At 45.7% G+C, this 16,554-nt stretch overlaps 1 protein-coding gene across 1 annotated transcript in view; it reads left to right on the top strand.

Annotated features, from left to right (window-relative positions):
- The window catches only part of CNTNAP2 (contactin associated protein 2), a 1,656,810-nt gene that overhangs the window by 1,520,300 nt on the left and 119,956 nt on the right, over positions 1-16,554 (top strand). The window contains exon 21 of the mRNA XM_052638430.1: positions 820-913. Within this exon, the coding sequence (XP_052494390.1) occupies positions 820-913 (94 nt within the window). The remainder of the gene's footprint in view (positions 1-819; positions 914-16,554) is intronic.

Consider the following 16,554-nt stretch of genomic DNA (forward strand, 5'->3'; position numbering starts at 1 on the left):
TCTCCAGGCTCTGATGTCCCTGCGCTGTGGCAGGAAGGAGAAATCACCCTCGTTTGGACAAGCAAGAAAACTGTGACCCAGATATCTCAGCATTTGAATGTACATATTCTTGCATGCGTGCCCACTCAGTGCTGTCTGACTGTCTGTGGCCCTAGGGCTGTAGCCCACCAGAGTCCTCGGTCCGTGGGATTTCCCAGCCAAGAACACTGGAGTGGGGTGCCCTTTCCTACTCCAGGGAATCTTCCCAATACAGAGATCGAACCTGCATCTCCTGCCTCTCCTGCATTGGCAGACAAGTTCTTTACTGTCTGAGTCACCAGGAAAGCCTCGCACGTATTCACATACATTAATATATTCATATTCACATTCGAACACACACACACATATTCTGAAGCATGATATTGGTGTCCTGGTGGACAGACACAAATGGGGAAGAAATAAGTGCAGTAAGATGATCCTAAAGAAAGTCACTATACATGTAGCCTCTTCCAGCTCAGAGGTCAATGCTAGAGACCAAATCAAGCAGATTTTACTCTATTAAAATGAGTAAGGGTCTTGGTCCAGCAGCCACAGAAAAGGTGCGTGAGTTGGAGAAAAACTCATAAAGGGTCTTCATGTACAAGCTCAAATCATTTTCTAGTGACCCCAGCAAAGGCTGGGATGAACTCGTGTTTTCTCAGGCTGGTATTTTGGAGTCAACACTGATGAAATAAGATCCAGAAACTGGGGCTGGAAGACTGACATCATCCTCCAGGGAAGACCCGAGTCCATGCAGGATGTGACGTTGTTCTAAAAGTGTCTCTCCTTTTCCTCCTGCAGCTGGATCACTATCCTTCCGTGAGTTACCACCTGCCAAGTTCATCCGACACGCTCTTCAATTCTCCCAAGTCGCTCTTCCTAGGAAAAGTCATAGGTAAGAAATTTGGGATAAACTCCTCATATGATATTTCCCAAAGCTGCTCATTGGCCTTCAAAATGCGTCGTAATTGGTGGTTGAGGCTCCTACATCCGTGATGGTGATAAAACGTGTGTCGTTTGGTGCCTGACAAACTAAAACATGGGTGAAACCGTGTATCTGCTCCCAGTTTCTTTACCTAAAATCTGTTCTTTGGTTTGTTACAGAGCTCTACCCACTAGCAATATTGAATGTAACTTTTTCCTATTCTAAGTATGCAACATGGTTGTCTTCCTCTCCCTGTCGAGAAGGATGCCTGCTATTATTTTTTCACTGGTTTCTTGTTTGGACCATGCTGGGTCCCCGTTGCTGCTGCTGCTTTTCTCTCGCTGCAGCGAGTGGGGTCTACTCTCTGGCTGCGGTGCATGGGCTGCTCACTGCAGGAGCTTCTCTTGTTGCAGAGCACGGACTCTAGGGTGTTCAGGCCTCAGTGGCTGTGGCACACAGGCCCGATGGTTGCAGCTCCCAGGCTCTGGAGCACGGGCTCAGTAGCTGGGGCGCACGGGCTTAGTTGCTCCCAGCATCTGACATCTCCCCAGGTCAGGGATAGAACCCATCTGTCCTGCATTGGCAGGTGGATTCTTCACCTCCGAGTCACCCGGGAAGCCCCACCTATATTATTTGCAATCAGAAGGCTGATAGGAATTGGGAAATTGTGACAGAACCCCCCTACATGTGATTGTGAATTTACAAGCCGCTTGGCCCTTCTCTTTACTACAGATCACTGCTGTTGAGATTAACTCTGGATGTGATTGGTTACGTATTTTAAATGATTAATATAAAGCCAATGACATTTTTTTTTTTTTTTTGTAAGAGAACTCTATATCGTGAACACAAAATAGAACTCGTAAGACAGTGGGTGATGTGCTGGCCAAAGCTGGGGGAGGGGGCTGCTCTGTGATCAGAATGCTCTTAATTGTTAAAAGCACTCATTTTTAAAAGACGGGGACAAGGGAACCTAGCAGATAATGAAAAGAACAGGGGGCACAATCCATAACAATAAGTAACAATCGTATTCACTTACAGAGGAACTTTCTGTAGGCCAAGATCCTTTTCAAGTGCTTCAGATACACAAACACATTTAATCTTCTTAGTAATTCCTTGAGATAATCAAGGTATCATCTCCACTTTACAGCTGAGAAAACTGAGGCATCAAGAGATTAAGTATCATGCCCAAGGCCACCTACTTAAGGGTGGAATCAAAACGTTTTCCGGGACAGTCAGATACCTGTGTCTCTGTTCCTGACCACCGTGCTGTAACCTCCGTGATGGTGGGCTTAGGAATGAAACAGAGAGACAGAAGAGGATTTGGGCAACAGAGGTTGGCCTGCTGAGGGACGAGCCCGACATCCCATGTCAGAAAGTAGCCAAGAGCAAAATGCATTCCAGGACTTAGGACCAGGGACGCACCAGGCAAGACAGCGGGCAAACAGAGGTGGAGGTCGGGTCCCAGGAAAGGGCCACGCCCTCAGCAGAAAGCCAGGAGGGAGTGGCGGTACTTTAATCAGTGGGTGAGAGTGGAAAAAGGAAGGCAGCCCAGACTCACAGGCCACCTGCTCTTCCGGGCATCATGCTAATCATCTTCCGCATGTAAATGTGACAACGTAATGTCACAGCAACTCAGTGAAGCAAGACGTATGATTATTTCCTCATTTTACAGATGAGGAAACTGAAGCTGAGGATGGTCAGTTTGCCGGAGTTACTTGACTGGTGTGTGGTAAAGCAGAGTTTTGAAGCTGGGTCTCTCTGATGAGAGTCCACAAACAAAAGGTTTAGTCATTAAGGGTCAAGGTCCAGAAGGAAACGCAGCGGAAAGACAAGCAATGCCGTCATAATTTATTTACACATGCCAATATAGTTAGTGGCGTACAGCCTTGGTGTCTGTAGGCATGGACCCTGAGATGTCGGTGAGTACCCGCTTGCCGCCATATGCATTCCACAACTCAATGAAGAATAACAGGAAATTTTAAGTGCTCCTTCAGGGCTGATTCCATCCAAACAAATTCTACACTATGATACTGTGATATTCCTAAAGACACTGCACTATGATATTCCTAAAGTAATACCCAGCATGAATATACCAGAAACAATGGACTTTATTTCTTTCATGAAACTTGCAAAGCCAAGTTTGACAGGTATGTTGGGTGAATGCCAGTTTCCTTTACTATGAGTAACACTCTTGTTCATCAGTATTTCAAGTCAGGTGACTAAATTGACACAAAAGCAAAACTGCAATATGCAATGAGGCACAAACCTTCAAGGTCATGAACAAATAACATCATAAGAGAAATCTTCTATAAGTAAGAATTGACTCTGCTAGAGATGTGCTGAGCTAAAACCATTATATGAATTTCAGGTATATGAGTAATACCCCCAGAGTTTTCTGTTCACCAGAGGAAAATTTTGCCATGTAAATAAACTAACTGTGCATGTGATGAGTTGCATAAAGAAATGGAAACCTGTAAGGACATCCACAGCCCCAACAGGGAGGGGACCTCATGGCCTCAGGCACGTGAGGCTAAGTTAAGGTGCCACTTTGGGTCTCACACAAGACTTCTATTCAAGGCTGACTCTCATCCACACCAGCCCCAGAGCTCTCTGCAGGCCACAAGACAGGGTCTCGAAGTTCCACCGCATCCTAACAAGGAGCACTCTTTGTGACCTCATGGACAATAGGCCTCCAGGCTCCCCTCTATCCAGGGGATTTTTCAGGCAAGAATACTGGAGTAGGATTGCCATTTCCTCCTCCAAGGGAACAAGGAGCAAGTGCTCAATAAATATTTATTAAATTAATAAAGAGTAGAAGGGAAAGAAGCGATAAGGTTATCACCATAGATGCGTCCTGCAGCTTGAGAGGGTGCCGATGAGGGTGCTAAGACAAAAAAACTAGCACAGAGGTGAGATCTTCCCACACAGCTTGCAGTCTCATTTTCCTAAAGGCAGGCGTCTGACAATAACGCAGTGGAAGGCATGTCGGCTTTGGAATCAGGCAGAGAGGGTGTGGCAGTCAGCTGGTCAGCTGGTGCTGCTATAAAATCCCCCAGGCTAGACAGCTAAGCGACAGACATTTATTTCTCACAAGTTCTGAAGGCTGGAAAGTTGGAGATCAAGGTAGCAGCAGAGCGGGTGTCTGGTGAGCGCCCAGCTCCCCGTTTGCAGACCCCTGTCTTCTCGACGTATCCTCATGCGATGGAGAGACGTCAGCTCTCTCCCGTCTCTTCTTGTGTGTGAGTGCTCAATCTCTCCAGTCGTGTCCGACTCTTTGTGACCTGATGGACGGCAGCCCACCAGGCTCCTCTGTCCGTGGGATTATCCCGGCAGAAATACTGGAGTGGGTTGCCATTTCCTCCTCCACGGGGCTCTTCTTAGAGGGACAGTAGTCTCATTCAGGAGGGCTCTGCCCTCGTGATCCGATCCTATTCCATCTCCTTGGAGATTAGGGTTTCAACATACTAATCTAGAGAGACACAGGCCCTCAGTCTGTAGCCACCACTGGTGTTTGAATCTGGGCTCTGCCCCTCATCGGCATTGAACCCTTGGGTTCAGTACTTGAACCTCCCAAGGCCAGTTACAAAATGGGAACACAGTGCCTACGTGCAACCTGTTAGCTTCCTGAAGCTAACAGAAAGCTCACAGTGTTGCCTTCTTCCTTTTTAATTTATCTATTTGCAGCAGCCACATCAGTGCCTAACGTATGGCAAGTGCTCAAAAAAATATTTGTGGAGTAAATAAACTACCTTTTTAGTATGAAGCGAATAACATCTTAAGAAATATCCCATGTAATACTTGGTAATAATAAAAAAAAAAATGATGACTGTTTTTGGATGCTGGCTCTGTGCCAGTCACTACGGTATGTGTTTTGGTATATAGTGCTGCCTATAGCCCTCAGGACACCAGCCTGTACCACTGTTACCCTCACTGTTTGGGAAAAGGAATGAAGGTTCACGAAGGTTATCTTCTTGAAGCAGATTTTCCAGCAGCAGCACTGTAGCCTTTTGGGGTCAGATACACAATTTTTCGCTGTGGTGGTTGACTTGTGCTTTGTGGGGTGCTTAGCTGCTTCCCGATGCTCTACCCACTGGCTACAAGTCGCACCCCCCTGTTGCGACAGCTATCAGTGACTCCAGATGTGGCCAAACACTCCCCTAAGGGTATAGTCACCGCCCACTGAGAACCACTGGCTTAACATCTCCCTGGTCACTGGCAGAGGAGGCCTTTGAAACAGGTGTGTGACACCAAGAGCTAGACCTTCCTTCCTGGTAACACCTGCAACTTTCAGAAGGATGAAGAAGCAAGGAAGAGATCTGATGCCTTGGAGATCAGTTCTGTTAGTACCGTCTAAGGAGTCACAGTGAGGACCTCAGAAAACGTGTGGGTGCCTGGCTAGGCTAATCACCTGCCATCTCCTCCAGCCAGTGTTCCTTAAAAATGTGGTCATTTAGCAGGAACAGGATTGGTGAGCTCTCTCTTTGAAGCTGACATACACATCAGTGAGAAGCAACCAATATGCTCTCACCAGCTATGTACATATCTATCAGACAGCTGAACTTCGAATGTATCTCGTGTACTCCAGTAAGGTTTTGACACCTCCTTGCGATCCATGCCCCCAAGTTGTTGAGTCATCAGCTAATCAGAAACTGATCGCATAAAAGAAAGAAAAGGAGATGTATCTAAATAAATTAATAGGACTTCACATGGAGCTCTTTGATGAGCACTACTTGAAAAAGGACACATAAAAAGGATGAAAGAAGGGTACTTAATCCACGACAAGTGTGACTTCTAAAGGGAGCGGCAGAAATATATTCTAGAAATAAAACTGTGAACGCTGTCAACCAGCAACAGAATTTTGGAATGAGTTGTGACATTTCTGAATCCTGCAAGGAGGAAGCCAGGATCCCTAGCAATGAGCAAAGCTTCACGAAGTATAAATTTCACCAGACCTAGTTATGTCCATCATTTACTAGCTGAATGATGTCATGGACTTTATATATCTGATTTTCAAAACAAATTTAATAGTCTTTCAGGAGAATCTTAAAGTCAATTGGAAGCCTGTAGCAGAGTCTTCTGCGCTACTCATATCTTTCCCCAACATTTCTATCAGTGCCTTGGATAAAGACACAAATAGAATGTTTATTAAGTTTGCAAATGCCACAAAGCTGAGAGGGATGGCTTAATAAGCTGGATGATAAAAAACACTTTAAAAGCATCTTGACAGGCTGGAAAGATAGGATAAAAATAATAAGATGGAATATAATAGAGATAAACGTAATTCTTGCACTTAGACCAGAAGAAAAAAAAGGAAGCATATAAGTAGAAGATGAAAGACTCCTGGTATCATGAAAGACTCAGGGGCGGGGCTGGTTTTATGGACATTTTGATATGTGGTGACTGATTTTTAAAGAAATATAACACTGAAGTACGTTAATAAGAGAATTATGTACACAGCAAGAAGTATGGGCAGACCTCGGCTGGGATGTCCTGGCCGATCCTAAGCACCACATTTTAAGACGTCTTTTAAGAAGACCAAATAGGTAAAGGACCCATAAGGGGAAAAAAATCAACAGACTTGGAGATACTTACACCAATAAAAAGATATGATTTAAGAGATATGAAAGAATCCATTTTTCAGTCTTGACAACTGCTCCATAACAGAAGAATTAGGCTTTGTAGAGGCTTACTCCAAGGGACCAGAGTCGCCAAGTGAGAGGAAAATTTCAGTTCGAAAGAACTTCCTAATAACTAAAACTATTCAAAAATGAGGAGCCACTCTTTTGAAGTAGTGGAGCTTCCAATATCGAGAGTATTGAACAAAAGCTAGATTAAAATGTGTCCTGTACTTTGAGGAGTTTCCTGGCTTGAGTGAGACCAACTTGCATAAAGCCTAGAAACCCTTGAAACTGTAAGATGATGGTGGCTTTTTTGAAAGGTGAAAACTGCAATGCTAAAGCTGAGAAGGTTCTCCTGCTCCATGTGAGAATTCAAGGGACAGTTGTGTTTAGGGCTCCTTGAGGTCACACACCACTGTGAGAATGTCAATATCGACTGCTCCTCACATCACTGCACATTCTGTGTTATTAAACAGCCTCTGTTTTCAGGATTGCAATACTCATTTTAATTTTCTTTTTGGAAAGTAAAATCTGAACCCGCCTTTTATTTGTTTTTCAAATTAACTATTCGTGTCACGGCCGTGTAGCATAGTAGTACCAAATCATAAGACAGACCTGCTCTGTAGGGAAAATGTATCAATTCTTCTGTGTGAGCTTGAGAAACTGTGCTTGGAAAGAAGCTGAATAGTAGCTAATGCCGAGTGATTGTTGCTTTAATGACCAGGGCTGCTTATCAGAGGCAAGGTCTGAAGTGGTCAAATTAAAGGTCAGTGCTGATCCATTTGAACTTAATACAGTTTGTGAGTCGTCTTGGTCCCAGAAACTTTTTTTCAGACTACCACTATAGAAGCAACTGAGATAGAAGACCTGCGATAGACCTGTTGGAAGCCACCGTATGATTTCCATTGTATCTCAAATGTGAAGATTATGATCCTTGGTAAAGAAATCCTTAGTCTAAGGTTTTCCAAAAATTTGGCAAAGCCTCCCAACACAGCAGGGAATGGCATACCGCTATGCTCATTCATGGATGAGGTGATACACTCTGGTAGGCATCATGCTGCTTGGTGAGTATTTCTAGCCAAAAAATGTGATGAGTAGAAAATACATGTGCTGTTTCTAGGCAAGAACACCCAACTGCTGATGCAAGACCTTCTGGGGTCCTTCTGTCCCTTTGATACGGTGGCCAACAAACCTCAAGACAGTGGTTGTTCCCTCGACAGGATCCCTCTGTGGCCACAATGAACAGAGCACCATGTCAACTTATGATGAACCTACAGCCTCCAAAGGAAAAAAAAAAAAAAACACCTTTGCATTCTTAAGTTAGCAAGTCTACAGGGCTATCTGTTACTGCAGTACAACTTAACCCATCCTGATTGATACATAAGGATTGCAGTTAAGAGCAGTCGTTGCGGTCACACTTGTGGGTTTGCGTTCTTACTCTGTCACTTACCAATAGTTTGACTTTGGCAAGTTACTTAACATCTTGGGTATTCTGTTTCCTCATGTATTAAACAGGAATAGTAATGGCCACTGCTTTGCGGGATAGTATAGGTGTAATAAACATTAGTTATTTTTATTAAATCATAATTAAACAAGTATGTAATCATCATTTGTCACACACCAGGCATTGTATACGCCACTGGAACACCTGTGATGTCCAAGACAGGTACAGTTTCTTACAGGGGCTTAAGTTCTAACTGGAAGAGAGCAGCCAGTGTTGAAAGGCAATTCGAAGTGGAAGGACCTGTGGCAGGATAAATGGAAGGTGGAAATACTGGGTTCTTTGAGAGCAAGAAGGGGGAGCATTAACCCAGTCCAGGAGGTAAGGGAAGGCACCCCAGGGGATATGGCACAGAAGCTGAGATCTGAGTGATAGGTTAGAGTTATCTGGGCAAAGGAACGGGGAGGAGCAGCGGACAAAAAGAGGAGAGGTTTTTCGGTTCTCTGTTTTGTGCAACAGCCCAGCCAGCACTCTGTGGCTTGAACAATACTTTATGATTTCACACAATTTTGTGGCCTGACTCTTCTGCTTCATGTGGTCTCAGCCAGGACATAAGAATGACTGAATGGTGCATAGTGGCCTCAATCACATGGGTGCCCAGGAGTTTCCCTGGGGCTCTCAGCCAGGGGCCTCGGTTCTCCCGCCGAGACCCACTCCCCACCTCCAGCCCCACCTCCAAGGCTCGACCTCATGGCTGCCTGGGCTTCCTCCCATCATGGCAGCTGGTCTCTATGAAAGAGCCTTGGAAAAGGCAAAGGTGCAAACTGGAGGTCCCTAAGACCCAGCCTCAGAGCTCACGCACACCCTCCTTACTAGCGGCTATTGCCCAGATCTAGGCTGCAGCCCAGATCCCAGGAAAGGCTAAGCAGACCCTTCTTTTGATGGCTCAGTGACAGGGTCACTCTGGGAAGGAGTGTGCAGGCAGGTGGTATTATTTCAGTCTTTGAAAACACAGCGTGCCGCAAGGGAAATCTGAGGAACTGCAGCAAGTTTCATTCAGAAGGGTTGGAACTAGGGTAAGAAGAAGCAAGTGATCAAACTGCAGCAACAGAAAGCTGGGTTCAGATCCAAACATGCTTCTGAAGGACATCCAAATGTCCTGACAGCCCCAGGACCGTCCCAGTCGCCTCCTGCCAGGACAAGGGTGAGCTATTAGCAATGGCCACATTCACTCTAAAAACGTGGCCCAGTGTGTTGATGAACCATACGGTCACCCATCATGTTTTAGGTTCTCCCAGGAGGAACTCTTGAAGTCAGAAGAGGAGCCCCTTGGTGGAGTAGTAGCAAGGGGCTGAGGATGTGAATACCAGCTTATTTGGGGGAGGAGCCCAGGAATTCCCAGTAAGGGAGTGGAGAAGTGAAACCAGGAAAAGAATGGCCATTATCAGGCCACTGACGTTGCGAGTAAGTGGCGCTCAGGACCACGGGGGACAGCGGGGGACAGAGCAGAGCCAGGGCCTCACTTCTCCTCCTTCCCACCCGGCCTGACTCAGGGCTGCTGCCTGAGAATTAACTCCTCAGCAGTGCGGGCCCACAACCCCCACCCTGCACACCCACCGCCCCCGCCCCAGGCCAGGAGAAGGCACTGGGCTCGGGGCATCACAGTCAGCCCTCTTTGGAATCCAAGGTGAATGCAGAGGTGATGCCATATTACAGGATTCAGCCCCAAGTCACATTAAGGTTTTAACGTTATCCTGGAGGCTAAAAGCAGTCATGGAAGGATTGTTTTTAAATCAGAAGAATAACCTGCTTGGATTGATGTTTTAGAAAGATAACACCATCTGCAGAGTGGAGAATGATTAACAGGAAGTGAGTGGGAGGCTGCAGGGAGACCGAAGTGGGGGTTGCTATGGTTGTCACACAGCTGCATGTTGTCATTCATGAAACAACTCGGATGTTCACAGACAATACAGTGTCTCCATCCGTCAGTGGTGAGTGGGCATCCCTGGTGAGTGGCTCAGCTGGTAAAGAGTCCACCTGCAATGCAGGAGACCTGAGTTCGACCCCTCGATTGGGACGATCCCCTGGAGAAGGGAAAGGCTACCCACTCCAGTATTCTGGCCTGGAAAACTCCATGGACTATATAGTTCATGGGGTCACTAATAGTCGGACATGACTGAGCGACTTTCGCTCCCACTGCGTGGCAAGGGCAGATACACAACGTCCAGTCCAGCTCACTGCTCAGTCTGACTTGGCTGTTTCAGCAGTCCCTTCCATCATCTCTCATCCTCCTGAATGACAATGCTCGTCTCTCACGTGGCCTTCCCATCCCCTGCTTCCTTCTGTGTGTGTGCGGGTGCATGGAATGTAGAAGGGGATGGGCAGTGAGACATTATCACTTACATGTTCCTTTAACATCATCACAAGGAGGGACGCGGGTCATCACTGGTCCTCCCTTGAGTTTGCAGAGGCTGCCGTCAACTGGCCTCCAGCCCAGTACTGGGTCCCCGGGTGCACCTCTGGCCTTGGATGCTATGATCTGAGGCTGATGCACTTATACTCCCTCCTTGACCGAGACACTGCTTCCAGAGACCATCCGCCATTGTTGCCTTTGTTTTCCTGTCCTGCACTGGGGGGCAGGGGCAGAGCCTTGAGTCTGTGTTGCACCCTCCCCTCTTCCCACGACAGCTGCACGGTCGAATCTTCAGCCTCATCTCCAGGTTTACTCCTTACAAGAGAACGGCTGGGAGGAGCCAGAAACCCATCTGCTCACTCTTCTTTTCTCTCCTGATGAGGCCGGCTGGCCAGGTGTTGGTGCGAGCCCCCTGCACAGCAGGCTTCTCCCATAGCCTCGCATCAGGAAGCTGGGCAGGAGACCTCCTGCCCCTGTAAGCCCCCTGCCCGCTCTCTGAGCCAGAGCTTAGGTCCTCTCTCCCTCTGAGCCTTCCTTTTCCGCATAGTTTTCTTGGGCTTTTAAAAAAGAAATCTTACTTTAATTTGTTCTACCAGTTAGCTGTCTATCTCCAAAAAGAACTACAGGTAACATGCAGTTCCAACAGTCACTTTTTCTCACTGATCTGCAGGTCAGCTAAGGGCCGAGGGCTCTGTGATACACCGGTCCACTTCCTCCCAGGACCACAGGGTTTCACAGGCAAACTCACATCAAGCCGGTGGCGGAGAAATAGACAGTAGTGTCAACACTTGTGAAGCCTTTGTTCTTGCCTTGCCCACTAACATGCCATTGTCCAGATGAAGCCATTTGACCAAATCCAGAGACAAAGCAAAGACAAACAGACTCTGCTTCCCCAGTCATGGCAAGAGGGCATGGATCCTGGGCAGGAGAGAGGATTTAGGGGATGCTGATGTTCCCTCCATCAAATCCTCCTGCAGTTAAGAAAGAGCTTTATGTCTTTCCCTTGGTGGCTGGAAGAATGAGTATTGCCTCTGTGTCACAGGAAGACCCTGTGGCCTGCTTTGTCCTTGATGGCTTAAAAGGTATGAGTAAAGGAATTTGGGGAAATCATTTATCCACTCAGAAGTATGTTGGCTGCTTATGTATGCCAGGAGGTAGCGATGAAACAATGACTCTAACAGAAAATATCTTTGATGTGAGGCATGTATCCTAGTGGGCATGAACAGGCTGAGAAAATAATTGTGTGATGTGATGTCAGCCAGTGGGAAATGTGATGAAGAAAAACAGAGGAGGATTCGGGGAAGTGCTCTCAGAGGAGATGGGAAGAGGTGGGGTTTAAGCAGGGTGAGGGCAGCGATGTACAGACATCTGGAGGGAACGTGTCCTGGGAAGTGTGGAAGGTGATGCAAAGGCTAGGAGGCTGAGGTAGAAGCATATGCCTGGCTCATTCAAGCAACAGCAAGAAAACCAGGGTGGCTGGACCACAGTGATGACAGACAGACAGACAGAGCTAGAGCGTCAGCCAGCAGCCAGACACTGGGTCGTAGACCGTTATGGAGGTGAGGTGGGAAGCAGCAGACAGTTCGGTTCGGTTCAGTCACTCAGTCATGTCTGACTCTTTGCAACGCCATGGACTGCAGCACACCAGGCCTCCCTGTCCATCACCAACTCCCAGAGCTTGCTCAAACTCATGTCCATTGAGTTGGTGATGCCATCCAACCATCCAATCCTCTGTCATCCCCTTCTCCTCCCCCTTCAGCATTGATCCAGCTGAGGTAATAGGAACGTTATCCACCTGCTGGGCGCTGCGCTAACCACAGCAGGGGTGGGCGGGGAAGGGCAGGAGGGACTGAAGGGACCAGCAGAATTTCAGCTGTAGAGACCAGATGGCAGTCTAGTCCTGAAACAAGCACTGGAACAGTGGAGAAGCAAGCAGGACAGGAAGATGTTGAAGGAAGAGCCCACAGTGTTTGGTGATAGATGGAAGGTGATAGGCGGAAGAAAAGGACCAAGATGGTTTCCCAGGATTTTGGCCTGAATAACTTGGTAAATGGTGGTGCTGTTTACTGAGAATGACATTGGGAGATAAGTGGCTTGGGGACCAGGAGATAAAAATGAAGATTTCTGTTCTGGGCAAGTTCCAGAGTGTTCTGTGGATGTGCAGTCCCGTGATGCATGTCAGAAGCTGAACACTCCGGGGAGAATCCTCCCTTCTCCCCTCTCCACCCCCTGCCCACCTCTACCTCTTGCCCACCTCCCCAGGCAGATGGCGTCTTGGGTTGACTAGGACACAGTCATTAGTCAGAAAAGCTAAAAAAAATAAAGCTCCACCGGGAAATAATACCAGTGCTATCTCCATACCATGGGGTACTGCTCAGTGACAGGCGCCAACTACTGATACACAAAACCACTTGGATAAATCTCTAGGGGATTATTCTGAGGGAATGGCCAATTCCCAGAGACTGCACACCTAATGATTCCATTTACATGACATCTTTGAAATGACAAAATTTTAGAAATAGAGGACAGCTTAGTGCTTGCCGGCAGTGGTGACAGGTTTGTGAGGGAGGGGGAAGGAGAAGCCAAGGGGGCTGTGGATACGAAAGGGGAACATGAGGTGTCTTACCAGTTGGATTCATTTCTTATCTGCCTGCAGCGGTCAATGGCCAAGCCCACACAGGTGATCCAGTTGTATGGAATCAAATACACATGCTCACACACACACTGATACAAAGTCTGAGTGCCAAGGTGAATTGTATCAAGCTCAATATCCTGATTGTGACATTCCACAATAGTTTTGCAAAATGTTTCCTTTGAGGAAAGCTGGGCAAAATATTCAAGAAACCTCTCTGTATTATTTCTATAACTACAAGCAACTCAAGTTACCTCAATACAAATTTCAATTTTAGAGAAATAACCGAAGTAAGAAATCTGTATGCCTCCTGAGAAATCTGTGGCAGGTCAAGGAGCAACAGTTAGAACTGGACATGGAACAACAGACTGGTTCCAAATAGGAAAAGGAGTACGTCAAGGCTGTATACTATCACCCTGCTTATTTAACATATATGCAGAGTACATCACGTGCAATGCCAGGCTGGATGAAGCACAAGCTGGGATTAAGATTGCCGGGAGAAATATCAATAACCTCAGATATGCAGATGACACTACCCTTACGGCAGAAAGCGAAGAAGAACTAAAGAGCCTCTTGATGAAAGTAAAAGAAGAAAATGAAAAAGTTGGCTTAAAACTCAACATTCAGAAAACTAAGATCATGGCCTCTGGTCCCATCACTTCATGGCAAATAGATGGGGAAACAATAGAAACAGTGTCAGACTTTATTTTGGGGGGCTCCAAAATCACTGCAGATGGTGACTGCAGCCATGAAATTAAAAGATGCTTGCTCCTTGGAATAAAAGTTGTGAACAACCAGACAGCATATTAAAAAGCAGAGACATTACTTTGCCAACAAAGGTCCACCTAGTCAAAGCTATGGTTTTTCCAGTGGTCATGTATGGATGTGAGAGTTGGACTATAAAGAAAGCTGAGCGCAGAAGAATTGATGCTTTTGAACTGTGGTGTTGGAGAAGACTCTTGAGAGTCCCTTGGACTGCAAAGAGATCCAACCAGTCCATCCTAAAGGAAATCAGTCCTGAATATTCATTGGAAGGACTGAAGCTGAAGCTGAAACTCCAATACTCTTGCCACCTAATGCACAGAACTGACTCATTGGAAAATACCTTGATGCTGTGAAAGACTGAAGGCGGGAGGAGAAGGAGACGACAAAGGATGAGATGGCTGGATGGCATCACTGACTTGATGGACATGAGTTTGAGCAAGCTCTGGGAGTTGGTGATGGACAGGGAGGCCTGGCGTGCTGCAGTCCATGGGGTACTAAAGAGTCAGACACCACTGAGTGACTGAACTGAACTAAACTTAATCAAAGTAAAAGACAGTCTAGTCCACACTCTTCTCTGGACTCATTTATTCGTGGGATGGTGTTTAGTGTCTACAAGAGGCTGGTACGCAAGATCCTGCAGAAGGGGGATGGGCAAGGAGGAGGAGGATGCAGCCATCACACCATTTCCTTGTTCAGCCCTGACTTGCTGCCTTTGCATTTTTTTATTTTTTTATTTTTATTTTTTTGCCTTTGCATTTTTTAACAGAAACAGAGAAAAATGTGATAGATAGCCTGCTACTCCTTTCAGAAAGAGTCCCTGACAGTCTCCTGCGTAGGATGAGGCAAAATTGATACACGAACAAACGGCAAATAGTTCATTGAAATTCCTCCTCGGTCGCCTTCAGCTTTTATTATAATGATTAAAGAAGTCGTAAAACCCTGATGAGAAAGCTTATTTAAGTGATAGGCAAGAAATAATATTTCTTGAAGAGAAGCAATTGTATCTAATTTTTCACGTCCTTAAGAAAATTTAAGTCTTAACATCCAAAATCTTCTCAAGGCTGAAGGAAGCCTCCTATTTAGAAGGCATTTCTCCTGTGAGTTATACTTTAAGGTTACCTTCACATTCTTTTTTAATCGCATTAATAGCTTTCATTCTTAGACATCCGTATGGGTTTTTTCCATCATCTTTACCTTCATACAGTCATAGAAACATCCAAGATATAATTTAATTAAACCATAATCATGTCACATCACAGCTAAGGAAAACGGTGCTCACAAAGGTTGAGGGACAGGACCAAGGTCATGTGGCCGGTTCCTTCAGTATCATTTTCGAAGTAACACACTGTCAATAGCATAATCATCTTGGCTGGTCAGGCAAACGTGTCTTTGACAAATACAATTAATAATTACAGCAGTGTAACCAAATGACACATTCTCAACATCCAGATAAAAGAGCTCCAAGCGCAAATCTTTTAATCTAGTTTAGGCTGGAAGAGGAGATTTCATAGAGTAAAGATGAAGAATGCATGCTGTGTTGTCAGATGCCTGGGGTCAGCTGCCCCCTCTACTCTGGGAGCTACAGCAGGCTCCCTGCATGTCTGAGCTTCAGTTGTCTATAAACTGTAGGTAACAATAGTACTGATGTCCAATGCTTTCTTGTGAAGATCACAAACGGTATCATGAATGTAAAGCACTTATCACAGTGCCTACTTCATAGTCAGGACTCAGACATCTTAGGCAGTGTTACTATATCTAATCTTGACTCTTAATCTGTAAAAATGAAGCAAGGTCTGACCTCAATGCCAAGTCACTCGTAAAAACAAGAAATCAATAAGCCCTGAAAACGCTGGGAACTGTTCAACTGAAAGCAAAATCAATGCCATCGTATCTCCACATTTTTTCCCAAAATTAAATCATTTTTCATTAACAAAACAAACCCCCAAAAGTGTTTATCATTAAAATTCAGTGAGAAAACATTAGTTCTGTTTTTTATGACATTTTTAGTATTTGGTTACACCAGGTTGTCAAAAGCAGGGAATCTTTTTCTGTCACGAATCTTCAGCTCACCTGTTTTTGACATACAGTGTACATTTGTATACCCAATTATTTCTAAATAAGCAAGCACCTTGAAAGCCAAAATTCCGCTTACTATGGTATTCAGAACTATTCCAGAAGACACAGAAAATTTAATCATACAATCGATCATCATTATTCATAGTTTTCCTATTTGAGAATTCGTCTACTGGTTAAGATTTATCTATAAACCCCAAGAATTACTAGTGGTGACTCTGTGGTCATTTGCAGAGATGTGTAGAGCAGAAAAAAAAGTGTCACCAACACCCGCATTCCAGCTGAGACAAGGCGACACTGCCTTCTTGTTCAGCTCTCTTACTGTAAACAATCGTCCTGTTCATGGTCTACTTACTGCCACATCTTTTTGCATTTGGGGGCTTTTTATTGGTGCTTTCACAGTTCAGAATGGCTCTGAGTGAAGTGCTCAAGTGCCGTCTGTTGTTCCTAAACGCAAGAAGCCTTTGTGCTTCACAAAGCACGTTGAATTATCGTTCAAGCATGAGTTACAGGCTTTCGGCCATGAGTTCAATGTTAATGAATCAGCAACATATGTTAAATAAGGCATCTTTACATAGAAACACACATAACACAAGGTTCCTATTGACTGGTTGATGAAATGCTATGACCAGGGGCTCACGGAACCTCACCCTGTATTTCCCCTGGGAG

This window comes from Budorcas taxicolor, chromosome 4, assembly GCF_023091745.1.
Source record: "Budorcas taxicolor isolate Tak-1 chromosome 4, Takin1.1, whole genome shotgun sequence".
Classification (NCBI taxonomy): Eukaryota; Metazoa; Chordata; class Mammalia; order Artiodactyla; family Bovidae; genus Budorcas; species Budorcas taxicolor.